Genomic DNA, 15056 nt, shown 5'->3' with positions numbered 1-15056 from the left:
TAATATTATGCTGCTGTGCAGGTTTAAAATATTAGAATGGGATAGCAACTAAGAATAGTAAAATATTTAGCATAGAGATTGATGTAGTATCCGCTCTAATTATTCTTTGCCTTCGCATAACCAATGCAATTTGATGAACAGTGGAAAATATCCGATTCTATTTAAAATGTTGAAAAGCAAAGGATTGGAAACTCTATAAAACCTAAACCTAGTACATCTTTTCCTTTTGTTTGGGGGGGGGGGGGAGCAACTTGCTTATCAGTTGACACTGGTAAGGCTGAAGCATGCTGCAGCATAGATACACAATATCATTTTCAGAAACATGCTCAGTGCATTTTCTCGTATTTTTCACTGATTCTTCTGAGATACACAATATCAAATATGAGCATCTTCATTTTATTGGACATTGATCATAATAAGCAAATGATTCAATTGCCCACTAGACTTTCCCTTTGTGTAATTTCTGCAATGACTCCCAATCTACCTTGACTCATAAGCCTCCTTGGAATAAATGTATGATTGTCTATCATCAACTGCATCAAAAAATGGGTGCATCTCATCATAATCCTCAACACCTTGTAGGATGGCTAGTGGCTGTGAGGCAACCGACTGATTTTGCATTCCACAGAATTGCTACTGTTATTTGCATAAGGGTACTGAACCCAAAAAGGATTTTTGTTGTTATCCTTGGAATCCAAGTACAGTTGAGTTATAATCCACGCTATTGCTGTTGGAGTAGGAATGTTGTGACACGGACAAAGAAGCCACAGAATTGTAAGTGTGTGGTTGTGGAGTATGATGATTAAAGAGTGGAAGTGCGTTATTATTAGTACTTGGTGCCATGCCTAATTCTAGTTGTGAAGTCACATCATCAGGCATGGAGGGACCTTGATGCTGATGTTGTTGCCTGCATATTTCAAGCTGTTGATAAACTGCATGAAGCTCCTCTTCCACAAGCCATATTTGGTATTGTAGCCTACAAATTTCCTCCCAACAGCCATGCACAGGATACTTATCCCTATAATTTGCTTGAATAATGATAGAGTCCATAGCTATTTTCTTTTGACTAGGCTCCAAGATCTTTAATAACTTTATGATGTTGCTCACTCCAAAGAGCTTGTGGACATTATGAAACACCTTAGGTTGGTCTGCAGGGAAGTAAGGTGCAAGGGGACATTCAGGAATGCACTTTCTTCTTTGGTATCTGCATGCCGCACAGGCTTGGGTTGTGCCACCCTTAAGGGTCATTGTTTCCACCACCTAGCTAAGCAGATGCTGGAACCCCATTGAGAAAAGGAGCAACTCAATCCACAATGATAAATGAGGAACAAAACAACCTCTGTGAGATGGAAGCAGTCAGAGGAGAGATATTTGATGCACTCAAATGGGTTGCATTTTTCATCATATTCACCGCATGCTTTATTAATATGCGGATCTGTTGGGTATACAAAGACTTAGTAAAACAACAATAGGGGCCACATGTACGGTGTTTGTTCTTTCAAGAGTGATGCGGTTAAGGATACTGTGTTCAGAATGTTGGAAAGTCCTAAGTTTTGGGGTTACCATATGGTGGTCGTGGCATGGTTTTTCTTTTTCTAATTTTTTTGGGTGCTACTTGGTTATTTTAGTATTGCTCCCATTTCAAATTTGGGATGGTAGTTGTTCATGCCTCAGTGAAGTTATCCTCATACTACTGTTAAGGATGTATTTGGGTAATTTTTAATTCTTTATTATGAGAAAATGTACAGCATAGTCATGTAATTTATTAAAATAAGTTGGAGCTTATTTTAATGAGTTATACAAAAGAATTTATAAAATAAATTAAGAATATAATTAAAATATATTGACTATTTTTTTAATTATAATATTATTAAAAATTATTTATTTTATAATAATTACTTTAAAGTTATATATATAATTATTTTTAATTAGTCAATAGCATAATTTTTAAAAATTGATAGTGTGTCAAAATTAAATTTATAAGTTAAAAGAATTTATGTTCTCTCCTTGATATTTTTTATTAACTTTGACGTCAATTATTATTTGTTGCATATGATATTTACTATTTATTCTCTCTATATATTTTTTTTCACTTTTTCAGCAATTTTTCTCCTAATATTTCAATTTTGCTCCAATCTTTCTTACTATAGAATTCATTAACTAATAAAATTTCTTATAAAAGAAATATTTTTCTCTAATATCACCTGAATGAACAAGGCTCGGGTACCACGGTTAAGGAGAAAGAACTACATTTGTTATCCTTAGAAAACACTCCCATAAAAAAGAAAAAATAAAAAAAGAAAGAAATGTCATATGATTTTAATATAAGTTGACACTTCTTGCCTACATATTAGAATTTCTAACATTTTTATTATTTTGATCAAATAAAATTACAAATTATTTTATTTACAATTTTTGTACAAATAAAATTGTAAGATTTTACATTTATATTTTTTTAATATTTTTCTTCAAATTTTCAATGTAAAACTTAAAGGAATAACTCACTCTAACTTTATGTTATTTCAGTGGTAGTTTTATTAAAGGTTTTTATTTTAAATACTAATTACAAACTTTTAATAAATAACAACATATTTGAAGATATCAAAATAATATAAAGAATTTTAAACTTAATTTAAAATTTTTAATAATCTTTAATTAACATGATAATGCTTATTTGTAGACATTATAATATGTATGATTAGGTAGTAATTTAAATTTTTTTCAATAATATAATCTATTTTTTCTTTGAAATATTTACAAATTAAACTTTATAGTTTAACTTCATTTAAATATAAGGAACTCACTCAATCATGCGAAATTTACTTAATCAAAAAATTTATTTTATTCTAAATATTTTTTATATTAAATTCTTCAAACATCAAAAAGTATGAAATCAATTCCTATTTTAATTTATAATAATATAATGAATTAATTATTTTAATGTCATTTCAAAAATTTATATTATATCATAATTTTTTAAATAGTTACATGGATATAAAGTGAACTTATTAAACAAAAATATTTTATTATTTTAAAAATATAAATCGTTTACTTATTAAAATATATACTAATGTTAATGTTTTTTATTTAATATTATTATTGATAAATCGTGAATGCTTAACGATAGAGAACAAGAGAGAGAGAATGAAGTTGTTCATAACCTATAATGCATAAATTTAAAATTCAGCTATGAAATTAAATTTAGTTTAAATAAAGTTCTAATCTTTTAAAATTTCATAATTTTTTCATTTAATCCTTTCTTTTCAAGTTTTTATAAATAATACCTTAAAAACTTTCATTCTTATAATGATTGATTAATTTACTCTATTATTTACTAATATAGCATTTAAATTAAATCACTTAATTTAACTGAAATGTCAATAAGCACGATATGTTATTAATATTATATTCATATTTTCTAATAAAATTTTATAATGTAAGATTAGATATTTTAAAACTAAGATATAAAAATATGAAATGAATAAATATGATTTTCACATCATCATTTACATGAATTCTATATCAAATTATATGAATCAGATCATATAAGTTCGATAATTAAAATAATTAACGTTGCTAATAAAAATATCGTAAAAAATTATGAGAGAGAGAGAGAGAACTCGTTTAAAAAAAATTAACCACCAAATGATCTTACAATTTTATCCTAAAGACATGAAGAATAACGCTAGTAGCAATAATGACAATGAAAACAAAGCTTAAAATTGCCATTCCATTCATAAGAAGTTCTTACATTTCTTATAAAAAAAATCGGCATGAGTGAGACCACATGGGTCAAAGATACACAAATAACCCATCTCTTAAAAATGTCTTTACAAATGTCAATAATTAGCGTAAATAATTATTCCAAGCATCTATTTCATATTGCAATTGTATTAAACAGAATTTCCTTTCATGCTCTTAGGAAGAATTTCCTAATAAAAGAATAAAGACTTTCCTCCATCGCACCAATCAGCAGCCAAATAATGATACAACCACCGTATATCCCTAATTCCATTCTGTACAATACTAATCAAACATTCAAACCCAGCCTTAAGCTTATTAATTTGATGAACGTTCAATCTCTTAGAAACAGTATTACACAGCATAGCCAAGACAAACAGTATGCAAGTTGTTAAACTTCAAATATTTTATTAGTAAAATAAAACTATAACATTCGAAATGAAACCCAACCTACCTCAAAGGCGTTGCCTCCACACAAAAAATATAGAATCATCAAACAGAACGCGGGTAAGACGAGTACAAAATCTAGATGTTGAATTACACAACTTTTTGCACTAATGTATATAAAACAATTCAAGTATAATAATCCATCTCATTTGACGCCATTCCCAAAATGTGTAGGGCAAAATTGTGCCAAAACCTTTCAGCTTTTTGTCACTAAAACCTACAGTTAACACCTGCGACTATAAATTGTGATACCATTAGTTCATTACCTCCATTCATACTCAACTCGCTCTCCCCATCCCAACACACGCGCACACAAAAGTAAATAAACAAGAATACAGTGTTGCAGATCCAAAGGTTGGAAGCTCCTCAACTTACTGTTGCACAATATCTGGCATGCAGCATGTTCCATCAGAGCTATCTTGAAAGTGAGAAAATTAGCCCAGTAGACCAGATCAGTAAACGACGTTCCTTTTTCAGCCGAAATGGCAACAAGCTGACATTTTGACAAATCTAATTGTATAACCTATACAGATTTTTTTGGGGGGGTGGGTGGGGGGCGAGGGGCGAGGGGTGGGGGAGGAGAGGAGACGAGTGATATTTCTTCGACAACTGGAGAAAAAATTCCCCTCGTACAATGCCTTATGCTCCCAATAACAATGGGCAATTATTTCCATAAAAAAAACAGCCTAAGATCTTCTCATACATTGCTGGCTAACCTCAACAAATGGTGGTTCTTCTAGCAATACCAAAACCTGCTTATTGGTAGGATACAAGGAATGAATCTGATATTCAATATGAACCAACTGCGCAGAGCGATGCTCGGTATCAAACACCACTCTATGTGCTCTTCTAAGTCATCCAGTTACATTAAATGCATATGTCATCATTCTCCCCCGTAAGAACCTGTTGTTCCTATTAAAACCCTGAATTGTATCATAAATTTTAAAATGCCATACATCCCAAGAGAAGTATGCATGCCAAAACTAGTTGACATCACTGCAACTTGCAAATTTATTTGCCTAAAACCACTTTTGTGTTATGCAGAAACGCAATGCATCTGCATAAACAGGGCCACACCAGAACCAATTGGATGCCAAACTCAACATTCTTCAGTCAGCAAACGAAGTTATCAGTTCCACCAGAAATCTAGTTTACAGCTTCAAAGAAAAGAACCTGAGGTTGTAAATGCCCTCTTTCACACATTGCAAGAACATCAGCCCACCCACCAATTACCTGGTCATTAAAGAAGTTTTTAACACAGCAGGAATGACAAAAAATATCCATCTGTTCAAAGATTCAACTCACCTTGACAGTCTTGTCATCATACATAATCCATTGTTCATGATCATGACTATAAGCAAAGCAATGATAATGCTGGCCATAGTAGCAAACCTAAAGGTTCAAACAACAAATTAGGCACATGTAAGGTGCAGACAATTATGGTATGCAATATGACAACTTTTTCCATCCAAAACAGTAAAAATGTTGCTCAACCATAGTGTGGTGGTGGTTAAAAAAATTATTTAACTGCAGTTTTCAATTAGATTTTCATCTTCATTTTATGGAAAGATTAGATCATTTAGTATATAAACGATCCTTTTCACTGTCAATGGCAGTCCTTTCAGGACTTCAATGAAAAAAATAAAAAACCTTAATTAGGGTGGGAAGGGAGGCTGAGTGGAGATACAAGCAGGAAAGAAATATGAAGTTTGAATGGCTAAGGGCTAAAGCTGCTTCATCCCAAGCCCCACTCCCCTCCCAAAAGAATTCAACAATTAAAATTCATCATTCAAAATTTCAATCTTAAATTTTGCTAAAAAGAAAAGCAATACTTAAAATAGAATTTTCACTTGGGAAATGTATATATGCATATGTCCCTTCTGCAATAAAGCTGAATTCATCTCTACAAGTGGGAAAGAAAAAGTGATCAATTATAACATTCCTTACATATTATCAGTAAAATACGTACCACTGACACCAAGTTATGGATGCTTTTAGGATCTAAACCACGATAAAGGACACTGATATCTATCTGGGTGCTCAAGGCTCCCAGAGTTGCAGTTATATCATCAGCATTCTCACATGTATTTTGCCAACCTAGAACTGCAAATAATAAACATGTAAGAGACAGGACAAAAAACACAAAAAGGTTAACATTCCAAAAGCAACAACTGAGGTACCTGTCATAAAAACATGCGGCGGAGTTGAAAGAAAGTGATGGATGTGGTTGAGCTTCCCACAACCACCAACTTCTAGATCACAAGTCAACTGATGGTTCATCTCCACAAGATTCAAAAGCTTATCAAAGGAGCTTTCAGGAAACATTACCTGGATGGTGAAGAAGGTATCCAGCTAAGGGACGTAACAAGCATAATTATTTTTTCATGCTCCCAGCAGCAAAAAAACAGAAACTCAATGAATTGTGAAACGTTAAAAAGAAAAGCTTTACAAAGATACCTTCATTGTGCGGAGGGCATTGGCATTTATATTGTGAAAGAAGGAAGTATACTTCAAATGTCTGGATTCAAGACCACAGTGATGGCAATTCATTTGTTCAAAAATGTCCATTCCAAAAAGTGAATGTGCTATACAACTACCATTTGCACAATCCCAAGATCCCATGCAGTTGCTTTCAACTGATTCTGCATCAGAAACAGTTGAGCCACGGGTAAATGATCGATGAAGGCAGTCAAATATCACTCCTAATACCTCAGAAGCATCATTCATCTGAGCCTGCCAAATGTCAGTTAATTAGTCACACCATCCACAGGAGAAATATCTTCATTATTTGTCTATGTTAATAGTTTACCTCCTGGAAGAAGTTACTGTCTGGATATAAGTTGCTTAGAGCTATCCGCAGGGATGTAGGAGCAACTGCTTCTCTCCTTGAATCCTTTGATGCAAGATCCAGTGCAGTAAAGATTTCATACAATGAACAGACAACACAAGGATTACCCACATGATCATGCTCTGATCTTGATCTGCCAAGAAATTCCACCCGAAAGCGTCTTAAATGCCACAATGACTGAGCTCATACAGAGATAAGAAATTGTTTCAGGCTATGGAAAATAATATATCAAAAAAATAAGAATGAACCAGCGGCCATTATAATAAAAAGGAAAAGTGACTTTCAAAAGATATACCTGTATAATAACATTGAGAAAACAATTATATTCACCCACTTCATTCTTCAGTCCAGTACCAAGCAAGGTAGCTCCATTCACATTCTCAGTTGAGTTTTCCACTGGTAGAAAATCCACATTATCTACCTGTGAAGAAGCTCTGTGTGACATTCTTAAACTGGAAACCGGAGGCAAATTTCCACGTGCCTGATATGTGTCTGATAAGAATTTCTTTCTTGGTTAGAAAGTCGTAATGATTGCTTAATTCTTCAAGATGAACAAAATTAAATTTTTACGCAGGTGTAAGATTTATTATAGCTAACTTAATGCAAACAGGAACATTAGCATTACTCTAAGGATCTAGTTAAAAGTTTATGTCAAGTTTTACTTGTAGCCCGAGAAGAACTTATGCATGTGTTGAAAAGTTTCTCTCATGAAGAGAAAATATCTCCAATTTAAGGACAGCATATTTTCGATAAATATCTGATATGTTAGTTTTCATAATCTCCTAGTTAGTTATACAATATTAGAGATCGTAAATCATGTATTACGCATGGAATGGGAAAAATTATACCCAGGCTTTGGCGTACAGCCATTTTGAGATCGGCCTGGAATCTTTCCTCCTCCTCGTCTTCCACTTTTAACTCTTTCATAGCCTTTGATCCATTGTTTTCCCACTCTGATGGCACATCCAAGCAACAGCAAATTAATTTTTTGTACTTTGGAAAATACCTTCAAAGCTTCCTATTATTATTCGTATTCTTAAAAAAATTATAAATGACCTGAACCAGGTTCACAACTGAAATAATATTTCTGCTTGAACAAAAAATTTGTACATATTAACATAATTCTCAAAGGAAAGAAGCAAAAGCGATGCTAATGAGTTTTCCAAACACTATCAAATCGTACTTTGAATCTATTTTAACAGTACAGAAGTATATTTTAACCAAAAGCTTTCTTATTGAGAGAAGAAAGAAAGCCCATAGTAACCCAAAAAAAAAAAAAAAAAAACTAAATAATCACTGCCAGAGAAAGTATAACTGATCTCATATTCATAATACCATTTATTCATAGCAGATAAAGCCATCATACCTCATTGAAAAAATAAACAAACAAGGCCACCAGAGATCATAATTTATAATACAATACAAACCTAGGTATAAAGTGATCCCAACGTCATATAACTGTTACTAAAATTGAAACATTGTTTTAAGACAACTAAATAGTCAAGAGAATGATGCCATTGCGACAAATGAATGGACCATGTCAAACAAAAGATGACAAAACAGGTTATGTAAAAAGATTGATAATTGACTTTACATATTACACTTTTATGTAAAAAGATTAAGATAATTTGTATAAGTAGCAAAAAGCAAAACATGAGGTTTAAATCTTCTACCTCTGGCAAATGAATGATAATAAGCAACTAAGGTTCAGATGGTAAAATAAAATATTGAATGATCTAAACAAGGGAAAGTTTTCCTCCGAGCCTATTCAAATGTTGTGAATCCTTGTACACTTGTAAACTAAGCATATAGTACCATAAACTAACAACCATAAGCTAATTACGAAGCGGAGATTATAAGAGTCTTTGGGGAAGATTCAAACTAACCCCTGTCAGTATCTTGACTGTTATTAAATTTGAATTGCTCTCTTGAGTAATAATCAGTATGTGTATCCTCAGTATTTTCCTTTTCCACTGAGACAGATTCCAACTTTCCATCAACTGTTCTGGAAGAATTCTTATGCCGTTTATGTTTTTTTCCACCACGCCGATCAGGCAAAGGTAGACCATCCTCTGGAACAACTCCATTAGGCAGATCTGCGTGAAAATAATAAATAACTACTGAGAACCTCAAGCAAAAATCATAAATACTGCATCCTGAGACACTCAAACCACCAACCTTGTTTAACTTTTGACTGATGCAAATAATTAAGCATGGAACCATTTGCTGTGGGTATAAACAGGCCATCCAGATTGCTTGGGGACCCATTCTCCTTTGCCAATTGCTCCTGAAAAAATGTGCAAGTTCAGAGGTATATTTCCTTTAATAACTAATTCTTATTTACCAAGTATTATTTCCTTCCATTCAGTACATTTGCCTTACAGGTCCATTAACCATGCAACAGTAACATAATGACTAGTAACCAGAAATTTTGTCCCCCTACAAGCAGCAGGAGAAACACCAAAATGAGATTCATACCTGCACTGGTAGTCTTACATGTTCATGCACATCTGGGTGACCAGCAACTGCCTTCCTTTGAGAATCTTGAAGTTTGTCATCCACTTCCTCCATGTATGTCCCCGATGATTTTTTTTGCTGCTCAGCAAGGTGCTTCTGTTTGGCTTCATTCTCTATCCTTCTTTGAAATTCCAAAGTTTCTTCAAGCTTTTTTTCCTCCTCTTCTAGCTCAATTTTGCGTCTAAATTCTGCTTCAAGTTGTTCCAAGTCATCCCCATTCCTAGAAACAACCTCGTGATCTTGGAAGTCACTTTCAGTTGCAACTAGATTGGAACTGCAACAGAAGCACATCAAAAACATTTTTAGGTTTCAAGAAGATTATCCAACAAAAAATAATAAAAAAGTCAAGGGGGAAAAATATACTGACTCTGGAGTTGTAGATTGAAATGAGAGCTGCACCTGACCAGCTGTGGCCTGCAGGACAAAGAAACTATAATCAGTTGTCATAGAGACAATAGCCAAATATATAATAAACTAATTCAACACGCAGGATGAACACCTTCAAATCTCTTGCTTTTCTGTGATCTTTATTCTTCTTCTTATCTTTTGTCTTCTCAACATGTCTTGTGCTCTCACTTCCCCCCTTAACGACCTTCTTGGAATCAAGAGCAAGTTCAGCCAAAAATGCTTCACTTGCAGCATCAGACTTTTCTCTGGCATCTTTCTCAGCCAAATCTTCCAAAAGCGCCTAAAATATCAAAACAAAGGAACATTTAGTGAAGTGAAAGGCGAAGCAACAACACATGTTTCAACAGTTTGAATACAAACCCGGAGGTACGACTTCACTAGAGGCACTAATATTGCTCGATAATCATTAGCAGAAATAGGCCCAAGCTTGAATTCCAATTGCTGCATCTCCGCAACATTTCTAATTATTCGGGCATCAATTTTGCTAAGCTGCAGTGAACAAAGTAGGTTAGAACATTAAGGAAAAAGGACAATCTTGCAGTTATCTTAGTAGACATGTGAAAGAATCAACATACTGACCTCTATAGATAAATGCTCCTTCAGTTTCTGAATAGCAATTTCTATACACCCATCCATTTGATGCAAGTAGTCCTTCATTCTCCATTCATCTTCTTCACCAGATTCCAGGTCACATAACTGAGAAGTCACACCAGCATAAGTTTCCTCATAGCCAAACTGATTAACATTCATTGCCTCTGCTTCTTGCAAAACATTTGATATAGCCTCCAACTCAAACCTGTTGCTGACATACATCATATCATTCTCACTTTCAATGAGCTCTTCTTTTTGCTTTCTTAAGACAGATTCGTAGCTTCGCTGGACAAATTCACCAACATTTTCCCTCTTCTTACCTTCTTCGAGACAAAGATCCTCTACAGTTTGTAGTGCTTCCTCATAACTTATACGTTCACCCTTCTTCTCACACAGGCTCTGCAGGTGATAAAACTCTTTCTCAAGCATCTGGACAATTTCCTTTCCTTTATTTATTTGATCTTCTCCAGTCCGTAACCATGATGTCAATTGATCCCCAATAGGAGAGCTTGAAAATATCCAGGATAGCAAAGCATCATTATAGAATGAAATTCCATCAGGAGAGCTTGGGGTGGTAACATCATTCAAGACATCCCCCGGAGCTGTACCAGAAGTGACTTGTGTTGGCAGTAAACACTCATCCAGAAGGAGGCGTGATGCATCTCCATCAAAAACAATCTTGTCTTTAATCTCAGGACCTTGATCAATATTATGTAATTCATTTGTGGGACTACTACCTTTCTCAGCATATCTAGCCAACCCACATGCATGAGATATTTCCTGCAGAAATTGGAGAATTTTCTTAAGCTGTGGAGCTCCCAGAAAGCATATGCACATTGGTGTTTGGTCCACGCCATGATTTAGAAGTTGAGAACCAGCAGCAAGACCCTGTATCTCACCCATAGTAAACTGTATGACCTTGTTAAGATGGCTGGCAGCAAGACACTTGTGCCTAATAAGAATCTCAAATACTGCATGAATTTTCTCCAGAAGTTTTGCACGCTCTGAATCATCAGATACCGGCCAACAATCTGCAGTGGGATTTGCCATAGACAGCTGGTCTTGATCACCTTCTCCGACATCATTTTCTATAACTTTACAATGGTTACTGCATTCTGCACTATAATTACGAAGACTGTCCCCTAAACTTTCCTTCTCGATGTAAGAGCTGCTTGCATCTTTAAAACAATCATTGTAGTCCTGAGCATGATGGCCCAAGTACAATTCCTCAGGAAATGGTGAACTTTTGAACTTTACTTTATTATCCAGCATTTTAACTGCAGCTGAGACATCCAGAGGCTTCCAAGAACAATTAAGAATCATCTCAATCCATTCACTGTCAACATTTTGGGGGAGAAGTCTCTGCATTTTTAGCGACAGACTCCCCATGTGTTCCTGCACAACATGGTGCCGGTGAGCATCCGGGTTGGAATATTTCTTTTCACAATTGCAGCAAAGCCAAAATTTCCAGGTTTTATTGGCCTCAGCATAAGACAAAGCTTCTGATAAAATATCATTTGGCAAAGTATCCTTTGAAGAACCATTATGGGATTTGAGATCACAAATTTTAACCCGAAGAAAGTCCTTCTTCATATCCATACTCACTGAATTCCAATACGAATGAACCCACTTCCTCCTTTCAGCAGTAAAGCCATTCTTTCTCACATTCCCATGCCGCCGCCTATCACCTATCCTCTGACCAGAGCCCAAAGAGGAATCCAACGGTCTATCATCCCTATCTCCTTCATTGGGAGATTGGGGTGACTCAGACTTCTGCTGCAGCAGCCTCGCAGCTGCGACTCGAACTTCAATTTCTTTTCTTCTTTCCTCGGGCGTCTTAGTCACCTTCTTGATCTCGTTAGGCCTTCTAGCTTGAACCAACCTCACCTCCATAGGGTCCTCCGTCGTCCTCCTAATCGGAATCAACCGAAATCTCTCCTCCCCATTACTCAGATTCTTCATCCAAGAGGACAACGAAGCTATATTCGACTTCTGAATAAGCTGCCTCAACTCATTCTGCACGTGCGCAACTCGGTCTTCCAGCGTCGACACTTTCTGCTCACTTTCATCCTGCAATGTCTCCTTGGCAGGATCATTGGGATTCTCGATGGCGAGCCCCCTCTCACACTCGTGCACGACCTCCTCATAATCCTTCCCTTCACTTGCAGCCTCCAGCATCACACTGGCATGGAAATGCGCATACTCAACCGAATTTGGCGTGAGCTCGACGGCTCTCCGCGCTGATTCCAGAGCATTCTTCAAATGCCGCTGCTTCGAGCTCGGGTCAGTGATAATCGTGGCGGTTTTGAAACACACGAATCCGTGCACTCGATGAAGGAACGCGGCGTGCAACGAACCCTCCTCTCTGGCGCAGAGTTCCCTCATGAGCTTCATTGCCTTGGTGTGGTTCCCACGTCGAAACGTAGTGAGGGCACGCTCGCACTCGAGCTTGATTGTTGAGTAATCGGAACCCTCGGATTGGGGAGAGACCAATTCGATCTTGCTAGGGTTATGAAAATTGTGATCGGAAACATTGCAGGAGTCAGCGTCCAGCGAGGCGACACCATTGGCGGCTCCACCGACGACGGATTGCGCCGCCGGAGAAGCCGCCGGAGAATGTTTGGAGCGCGGAGGAGGGTTTCGCTTTTTGTGCCCCATCAATTGAGTTCATACAAATCCGATTCACGTGCATAAACACGTGCGTGAATCGGCGAGCGTATCTGTGTTGAGAGAGATAGAAGCGATGCAGAATAAGAAGAAGATATAGAGAGAGAGAGGGAGATTAAGACCTGACCTAGAGAAGTGTTGAATGAAGATAGTTGTTGCCGATGACGATTGCGGAGAAGGATCGGCGGAAGATTCTAGAAGTTGGAAGGGTTAAGGAAAACCGTGAATGGAAGAGAAAGAAGAAGAAGAGAGTGAAGAGAACACAGAGCACCTACCCACACAAGAGGGGTGGGGTGGGGTGGGGTGTGGTTTGATGAGAAGGAGAGCAAGACAAAGAGTGATAATTCTCTCAAATGAATTTTCACTCAATTATTTATAGCTAATAAGCTGCGTAATCAAATTAATTAACCTACCCTCATATTTATTTCCTATTTTTAAAATATTATTTTCTATGTCCATTGAACGACATTTCAAGGGGGGAAAGTTTAACATGTTTTGCCTAGTTTTGTAAATAAATTGTTGTATTTAATCTCTTATTTACTAAAAGACGTGTTTTTCAAATGATGACAAAATATACCTGCTAATCTTCTATCAAATGATGAATTTTATCAAACAACAAAAACTAAAAACTTATATTTCAATAAAATTAAGAATCAATACAAAATTATAACAATTAAAATAAAATGTGAGCAAATTTTCGGACCAAAAATCATCTATAGGCTGCAAAAAAATATATATCACAAGTTTTGGACTGTTTAATGATATTTTTTTGTAAATTTATAAAAAAAAAACGTTTTATTATATATTTTTTAATTATTATATAAAATTTTAAGATTAAATAATTAAAAAAATTATTGGCTATTAAATTTAAAATAACACTGATCACACATAAATAAAAATATGACAAGTAAAAGTGAAATTAAGCTAAATTAGTAATTGAAACATTATTATAACAGAAAATGAAATAGTTAAATAATTTTATTAACATTAATTTTTAAGAACGATATCAGAGATATAAAAATGGCAACTTTTATTAAATCGTTTTATAAATATGAAATTATTTTTTTAATATTTATTTTTTCTACTTCTGTATCTTTAAATAAAAGAAAGTCAAAATATGATAAAAATTAATGTTGTTTTGGATGAAAAATTAATAAATGAGGATCAACGTATTTTAGTACAGTGGAAAACATAATATAAAGGATGATTTTTAACAAAATTTTAACTGCGATAATTTTTATTGAAATAGTTTGGGTTGAGTAAATAAAACATTTGGTTGAAATATCACTGAATAATAGCGTTACTGAAAAAATAAAAATATACACAAAGTAGCAAATATTAGATAATTAAAATAGAAATAGTAGCATGCTTTGTTGAATTTTCGTAAGATAAATGTTAAGAGTTTTTTCTAAAAATGAAAAATACATTATATAAAATATACAAAAACTCGTCTAAACTTGTTCTTTTAAGCAATAAGAAGAATTTATTGAAGCATTCACTGATGTGATATTTTTCATGAGTCGTGGACATCTTTTGACTGTGCTATAATTACGAATAATAAAATTAATATTGTTACATATACAAATATAATTATGATCATATATATTTTTAAGAGAGTATTAAGAGCATGCTTTTTACAACACTTTTTTATTATCAAATAATTTTTTTTTAGTATAATCCATTAACTAGAGAGGGAAACCCATATTTCCAAATATATTTTATATAAAAGTAAGTGTGTCCAGGAATGTTAATTAACTAGGATGAAGATTCAATTTTTTGTCAATCAATCATTCAATTTATGTATAAATAAATTTAACTAACATATAAATAAAACTTA

The 15056-nt window shown here is 34.5% G+C and overlaps 2 protein-coding genes across 6 annotated transcripts; both read right to left on the bottom strand.

Annotated features, from left to right (window-relative positions):
* Window positions 1–258: 258 nt before the first annotated feature.
* On the bottom strand, window positions 259–1248 carry LOC113848519 (LOB domain-containing protein 27). The gene is given in 5 exon segments (XM_027478089.1): window positions 259–300; window positions 302–365; window positions 485–623; window positions 626–701; window positions 703–1248. Coding segments are annotated over 5 exon segments (867 nt in total).
* A 3504-nt stretch (window positions 1249–4752) lies between these two features.
* Window positions 4753–13565, bottom strand: LOC113848345. 5 transcript variants are annotated; one of them, XR_003501815.1, is made up of 16 exons: window positions 10541–13565; window positions 10322–10450; window positions 10053–10241; window positions 9921–9967; window positions 9515–9827; window positions 9215–9323; window positions 8923–9132; window positions 7885–7989; window positions 7332–7528; window positions 6998–7213; window positions 6646–6921; window positions 6369–6516; window positions 6158–6291; window positions 6039–6091; window positions 5494–5580; window positions 5378–5421 (listed from the first exon to the last, which is right to left on the bottom strand). XR_003501815.1 is itself a non-coding variant. In XM_027477812.1 (15 exons), exons 1-14 carry the CDS (start codon window positions 13208–13210, stop codon window positions 5540–5542), a joined length of 4806 nt encoding a protein of 1601 aa, XP_027333613.1. In that variant the 5' UTR covers window positions 13211–13565; the 3' UTR covers window positions 4753–5421; window positions 5494–5539. The 5 variants fall into 5 exon arrangements, 4 of the variants coding, with proteins under 4 accessions (XP_027333613.1, XP_027333610.1, XP_027333611.1 ...); XM_027477812.1 differs by lacking the exon at window positions 6039–6091 and having other exon boundaries at window positions 4753–5421; window positions 6136–6291; XM_027477809.1 differs by lacking the exon at window positions 6039–6091 and having other exon boundaries at window positions 4753–5421.
* Between the last annotated feature and the right edge of the window lie 1491 nt (window positions 13566–15056).

Source organism: Abrus precatorius, unplaced genomic scaffold (genome assembly GCF_003935025.1).
Source record: "Abrus precatorius isolate BTA unplaced genomic scaffold, Abrus_2018 Scaffold8, whole genome shotgun sequence".
Lineage (NCBI taxonomy): Eukaryota > Viridiplantae > Streptophyta > Magnoliopsida > Fabales > Fabaceae > Abrus > Abrus precatorius.
Note: the sequence above shows the minus strand (reverse complement) of the source record. Positions and strands in the feature narration are given on the sequence as shown.